The 6,979-nt window shown below is 38.4% G+C and overlaps 1 protein-coding gene across 1 annotated transcript; it reads left to right on the forward strand.

Moving 5' to 3' along the window:
* The first annotated feature begins 375 nt into the window (after positions 1–375).
* LOC149010862 (cyclin-SDS-like) lies at positions 376–4,995 on the forward strand. The gene is made up of 7 exons (XM_089164287.1): positions 376–1,808; positions 1,907–2,074; positions 2,854–3,020; positions 3,403–3,531; positions 4,444–4,624; positions 4,773–4,817; positions 4,963–4,995. The coding sequence occupies exons 1-7, from the start codon at positions 543–545 to the stop codon at positions 4,993–4,995; spliced, it is 1,989 nt and encodes a 662-aa protein (XP_089020413.1). The 5' UTR covers positions 376–542.
* The last annotated feature ends 1,984 nt before the right edge of the window (positions 4,996–6,979 follow it).

Here is a 6,979-nt window from a genome sequence, read left to right on the forward strand (position 1 = left end):
AATAAATAATCTTTCAGATTCTTTTTTATTTCCACCCTACCTTTTAAAATTTATTTTATTTCACCTGGGCAAAAATAATTTCGGTCGACCTTTTGCAGCTTTATTTCGTGACTCCTGAGAGGATGACATTTCTACGCTTCCACGACCAATATAGTTCTGTTAGCCACGTGTCCTGTTCATGGAGACAACGAAGTTAATAAAGTAAGAAATGCAGAGCAGACTGAAATGTAATTCACGTGTTTATTGACTCCGAACGAAACGTGTTTGTTCCCTTACGGACGTGGCCGAGAAATGTAATTCACGTGGGGCCACAACTAGTTCTGTATGTATATACTGTGAGAGTGAGCAACGTTTCCCAAACGGTTGCAACTCGAATCTTAGACAGAGAGTGGAAGTAGTGCTCACATTCGCCTCTCTCACTTTTATCACTTTTCTCGTCTGCAACGATCTCTAACCCTAGAAATTGCGACCTATCGATCTTCCAAGTTCAAAGAGAGGATCTGAAAGTTTGATTCTGAGACACTAAATGAAAATTAGCTGAAATGAAGAAAACCGAGAGTTCGATTCTTCGACAAAGAAGGGAGAAACAATTTGTTGCAGTTGCGTTCAAGAAAAAGCATCGTTCGAAAATTCCTCGTCGGAAGCGGTTCCAGAGGTCTCCAGTCCTCGTCGAATCTTCGAATTTGTTGTTTTCTAATAATAATTCAGGTTTGTCAGGTTTTGCGGAAGCTTCTAGTTCATCTTCATGCTTTCCCGACGAAGTTTCGTGTACTTCAAGCTGGATCTCAGCCGGTTATGTGAATTTGAAGAAGAAACCGAGATCTTCTCGCCGGAAGAGAAAGTCTGAGGAGATTGAATCTGAAGTTGCATTTGGAGAAGGTGATCAAAATTTCCGTCAATTGGAGAACATTTCGGAGGAAGAATGCCGGAGTATAACCAGGTCTTGTCGCAGACATAAACAAAACGAAAAGAAGATTGAGAACGAAGAAGTAGCAGAAGTGGAATTATCAGAATCGTCTTGCTTGGAATCGTGTTGTGGAATTGAGACTCGATTTCTCGGCAAAGAGGACGAGTTTCCAGAGAGAAATCTGAAGTTGAAAACCGAATCGGTTAATGGAGTTCGAGAGGCTCGGGAACGTGGAGGAAATGCAGATTTCGGGGAGATCTCAGTTTCTGAAAGCTGTTGTATTCAATCCTCCACTCCTCACGATGCGTTGCGTAGATTCTCAGAGAGTTTGAGTACAGAAAGAGATCACGGAGCAAGAAATTCTAATACAATAAAAAAGAATGAGTCTATGTTAGAGGTTTCTTGCCTTGACACGGTTGCTGAAGTGAGAAACCAAAATCTATATCCAACTGTTGATGATTCATTGATAAAGGCAGCGGAGGAGGAAGATAGACGTCGGTTGTCTGAATTTTCAGAACTGTCACGCGTTGAGAGAAATTTCGTTGTGTCCAATTCAGAATCCAATGCGGAGAAAAAACCGAAGGAATTCGATTGTGGTATCGAGCTAACTTGTCTAGAAGATCTCTCGTATGAAGATGATTCATATAGTTCAACGCAGGAAATGACAATCTCCAATGTCGAATCACAGCTTTTCCCATCAAATTCCGATGGCGAGTTCTCAGACAGCTGGCTTGACACTGACTCTCCAAGTGACTTTTCCGAACGGTCATTCGGAAATTCAATTGAGTCACCTTGTTTCTCGTTGTTTCTTCAATTCAAGCAAGAATTCTCAAAGCGGAGTTCTCGTTCTAACGGCAAAGCTTCTTCAAGAGTTGAAGGGGGGCGTCCAGATGAGTTCATAGTATGCTCTCTATTCTCTGAAAGTCAGTTACATTATTTTTTTCTATTTAACTATTTGATCTGGTTTTAACTTTCTTTTCAATTAAATTTTTTGTTCAGTTGCTGAGATTTGAAGACGAGGAAGAGGAAGAAAATTACAAAAACTTAAGACAGAGGGAGAGAAGTCAAAATTTACGACACGATTACGCCGAGGATTACAAATCAACGACGGAGTACGGCGAACTCGTCATCCAGCAACGGTTACTGATGGTTAACTGGATAGTTGAGGTGAGGAGTTACTGGACCACTTTTACATCTATTTGCGGAGTTTCATTATACATGATCACTGATTGGGCAATTGCTTCCCTAATTCCTGTTCTGGATCAAAGTACGCTTCAGTTCGATTATGTGGTCCCTTTGGCTTCACTTTGTAGTCAACGAATGTCCTTGAGTCCTTTTGCTTTTACTACTCCTCGTATGATCGGAAATCGTATCCCTCTTGTCTTCCCGAAACCGAAAGTGAATCAAGGGTGATCTCGTCATTGAGTTGTCAACTTGTAAGACACGTAAAACGGGTTAGTTATTTCGTTAGTGGAGATAAATGGAGCATGCGGCGGCTAGTGGCAATTCGCATTAATTCGTACTCTCCTCTAACTGACAAGTGCATGTGCGTGTCCAATAGAACCATTTTTTTTTGAAGTGTCCAATAGAACCAAGTTTGTTCTTTTTTTTTTTTTTGGTAGAAAAACCAAGTTTGTTCTTGTTTGCTCAGTTTGTAGCAGCATGTTATTTCTTCTTGGTAAGACCCACCTAGTTCAGTCATATGCCAAATAATAACAATGATCGATCCAATGGTTATTGTCCGTTAGAGCTATAACTTGTCTAAATGACGACGTTCATTCAGTAAGAAAGTACCCAAAAAAATTTAAATCATTTACCCTTCTTAAGGATTTTGGGTGCCTTTCATTTTATCAGCATTCCTTTACTTTGTATGTTTATGATATATTTTCATTCCAGTTATCCATTTCATTGGATTGTGGGTTGTGGATGTTTTTCTTGATAAGCAGCAATCTGATACAAAGGAGCTTCGATCAGAGACGATGTTTTTAGGTGTTAACCTCCTCGATAGGTTTCTGAGCGAAGGATTCTTCAAACAAAAGAAGAACCTGCAAGTAGTTGGAATCGCTTGTCTCACTCTAGCCACCAGGATTGAAGAAAACCAACCCTTAAACTGGTAATTTCTTCTCCGTAAACTATACTTCGATTTTGAATTTTCGGCCCCTTCGTCTGTTTCTTCAAGGTCTTCCCATTTTCAGATGTGTACCCACGCTTTTTATTGTACACACAGTACCTAATCGTTAATGAAATCATCTTAGTTTAATTATAGAATGGAATTATGATTTTTACCAGAAAAAGAATGGAATTCTGATCTGATGTATTTTATGTTGAGGAATAGATATAATAGGAGGTTGATTTGGTTTGATGATATTGCTTTTGCTGAGAAAACAAAGAAAAGGAATTGATGGTAGTGTAGTATTTGATTACCCTAGTCTCCCACTGTCCATATAGATTGTGGCTTTCACTAATCATGTAATCATATGCATGGGTGTTTTCAGCATCCGACAAAAGTTTTTTCATGTGGGGGGCGCAGTGTACAGCAGCTGCGAGGTTGTGGCTATGGAATGGTTGGTGCAAGAGATCCTAAACTTCCGATGCTTCCTGCCCACGACGTACAACTTCCTATGGTAAGCTCCAATTACTCCATTATCTTAGAATTTACCCCCAATTTTCGGCTGGTTAGCAGGGTCTGACGGCTCTGAGTACAAGATCAGGCTGACGTGGGCCCCTAGCCAAGTTGAGCCGGTAAAGCTCAACTTATTCCATTGTGTTCGGGTCGCTGTCCTGCGAGGGAACAGAGGAAATTAAGGCTATTCCTCTTCAATTATTCGTACTCCCAGGACAGAACTCCAATTCAAAAGGCTGATTTAATACGTGTTATTTTCTTTTCATAGTTAATCTCAAGGGTGACTGATGAACCTAATTGCATGGTATGTGACTATTATTATTTTGTTATTTTGTTTTTCGAGGGGGGAGTGGGAGTGGGAGTAGATGTTTATTATCCTAATCACTCGTTCTTCATGTCTAGTGTGAAATGCATCATTTGCCTTTATCCAAAGAAGGAAAAAAATAAATGCATAGTTGGCCCGGTCATGTAAACCCTTAATATGGTACTATTACTCTTCGGAAAAGGAGGGGTTGAGTTGTATTATTTCTAGAGTTCTATTAAGTGTATTTAGTATGCTTTGCATTGCACTATACATATATTCATCTCTCTGATCAATATATTGGAATTACCAAACCTTCACAAGTTGGAGTTGGGATCTTCGACAATGGTGACTAAAGGATTATTCTCTATTATTTCTCTTTTTTTTTTTTTTTTTTTTTCTTTGAGAAGACTTCTATTTTTTTTCTTATTGCATAGTTAGATATTTCTGGTCTTCTTAAAAGTGCTCCGAAGTAAATTCCTCCTAAATATATGGTGAAAAAAAATGTAAAGAAAGCACAGTATTTTACATCTGCTGATAAAGAATTTAGATAGAGAAAAATATTTTAATTTTTTGAAAGGCATCAACTCAAAGGAATCTCATGCTTCATAGGTTCTACATGAAGGCAGCCAAAGCTGACGCAGAGGTGGAGAAGAGGGCTAAGCACCTCGCAGTGCTGTCAATGCTGGACCACAGGCACTTATGTTTTTGGCCCTCAACAATAGCAGCTGGGTTGGTCATCCTTGCATCACTAGCAGGCAATCATGATGTATCCTGCCAATGGGTCATGGAGGTACTCGAACAACTTTTTCTATGGTTCTCATCGTCAAGTTTTTGTTGAATTTGTCGATCTTTCTTGATGACAGTCACTTTAATTCTCAATTTGATATTTGGTCACATAACCTCTCCTTCCGAAGTACTAATTCACTGAATTTTTTCAGACTCATGTAAGAACAAGAAACGATGATCTACCAGAGTGCATAAAGGTATATAAAACACAACCATGTCTCGTTTCACTTCTAGCTAGGTGTAAAAAACTTAATTCTTCAGGCCACATACTTGGAATAATATGAAATTTTAATTTTTTTCTATTTGTTCGTAATCTAATTAATTAATGCTGGTCCTTGACAGAGTCTCGAGTGGTTGGTGAACTGCGTCTGTTAAAGAACTAATAAGAACTCATCTATCCATTTCTCACTAAAGGCATTTGTTACATTCATTCAACATTTTGGAAATATGAAAGGTAAATCAAGGTAAGATGGTATGCCAATCCTAACAAAAGAGACTGAGACATCTTGGAACGCTGCAATATTGTTTTGGAGCAGTTTGAAACTGTTCATAGAATTTATATTGTTGTTAAAACAGTTTTAGTCAAAACTGGAATCTGTACTGTCGTCAATTTTTTCCAAGACAGCAGACTGAAGCTACTGGGATGAAAAAGGAAATAAGAACTACCAATATACAAGTGATGGCCTGTGTCTAATCCATTTCAATCGTGATAGAATATTCCTTTTTGTTATTCAGATTTATTTCCAGGCCCATAAAAATCGGGGAAACATCTTGTCATGTGTACAACAGTACACATATATACCAAATGGGTAGCTGAGAAAGAAAAAAAACCACAAGGCTTTTGAGAATTTTTTTTTTTAGTACTTAAACTACTTTAATCTCAGGCAGCCATTTGGTATAAAAAAAAATGCACTGCTGTAAACAACAAAAAGAACACTGCTATGTGCAATAGAGAGCCATGCACAACAAAGGATTGATCTCGTCTCTTTTGATTTCCTAGTAAAACACCCCCCCCCAAAAAAAAATTAAAAAGAAAATTAGTGAAAACATTAAGTGAAATATGTCATGACCCCAATTTTTACAGGCTTGGTGGGTCCACATTATAGACATCCAACTAGGGCACGTGATGGTTCCTCTCTGTTTATTACACTAAAAACAAGCAAACAAACACAAAACCACACAAACAAGCAACAAACAGCGAAAAAAAATAACCTGTTTGATAATGTGATTCATAAACATATGTAAAATATAGACAACCATATAAGTAAGTCAGGTAATTCATCATGTATCCATTATCACATCAAAGTCATATAGCATTATGTATTCTAATTTTCTTTTTCCCTTTTCTTTATTGAACTAGACCTAAGCGCTACCTGTAGAAAGGACACCTTCAGTCTAAACCACACAAGTGGCATCAATCTTAGCCTTAGAGGTTCTCATTAAGAGATTCTCTTTTCAGTCTTTTGGCAAAGGGTTAGGTGTTCTCCATAAGAGGCCATCGTCGGTCTAGCCTATCTCTTCACTTTTCAATCTTGCATCATGCCTTGCCATTTGGATACACAACCAAGGTGGTATCAGAGTTAGGTTTTGATCCTAGGACCTGTGGGTAAGTATACTTGAGTAAATGAGATCTAATATGAACCTTGACTCAGAGTAACCGATCAATCAGGTTTTCCCCTTCAAAGACAGCATACAACCTTCCATGGAGTTTATGGTTGTTCCATGAGTCTATGGCTATTCCATTATCTCCTTCGAATCACCATCTCTAATAAGAATTTCAAACACTTGAATGATCTTGGACCTATAGAAGGTCCAAATGTATTGAAACCTTGGTCATGGGCCAATGAAAAGGCAACATGAAACATGAAAAATGGATTTTGCAACTAAAATAGACAAAATCTACCAAGGATCTAGGCATAGGCATGGACGAAAACAATAGGTGTTGACGTGATCACATTACAATAGGAGAAATTATATGCATTCTTTTGGGGCTGATAATGGGCTTAGAAAATGGGAGAATGGATTTAGAGACTGAGGCTTGATTGTGGGCCTAAAAGACCATGGATTAGCAAAGGATCATGGAAGTAAATTAAATAAGCTTTTCCCTTGCCCCACCCCCCTCCCTCTCCCTTGTTTTTTTCCTAGCAGAAAGTAATAAAAAAAGCTTAGAAGTTAGATTAAATGTTTAGTGTCTTTTTCCCTTTTTTTTCTCCTTATTTTATTTGGAACTTTGGTCCGCCCAAGCCAACTTACGTGCACCTTGATTACATCCTCATGGGTGTAGTTACTACATATAATCTAAATATAAGGTGATGAGTCTTTGCCTCTTACCCTGAGGGATTCAAACTCTAACCTCCTA

The sequence above is a fragment of the Hakea prostrata genome, chromosome 7, assembly GCF_041222555.1.
Source record: "Hakea prostrata isolate BN-2017 chromosome 7, UWA_Hpros_2, whole genome shotgun sequence".
NCBI classification, from domain to species: domain Eukaryota; kingdom Viridiplantae; phylum Streptophyta; class Magnoliopsida; order Proteales; family Proteaceae; genus Hakea; species Hakea prostrata.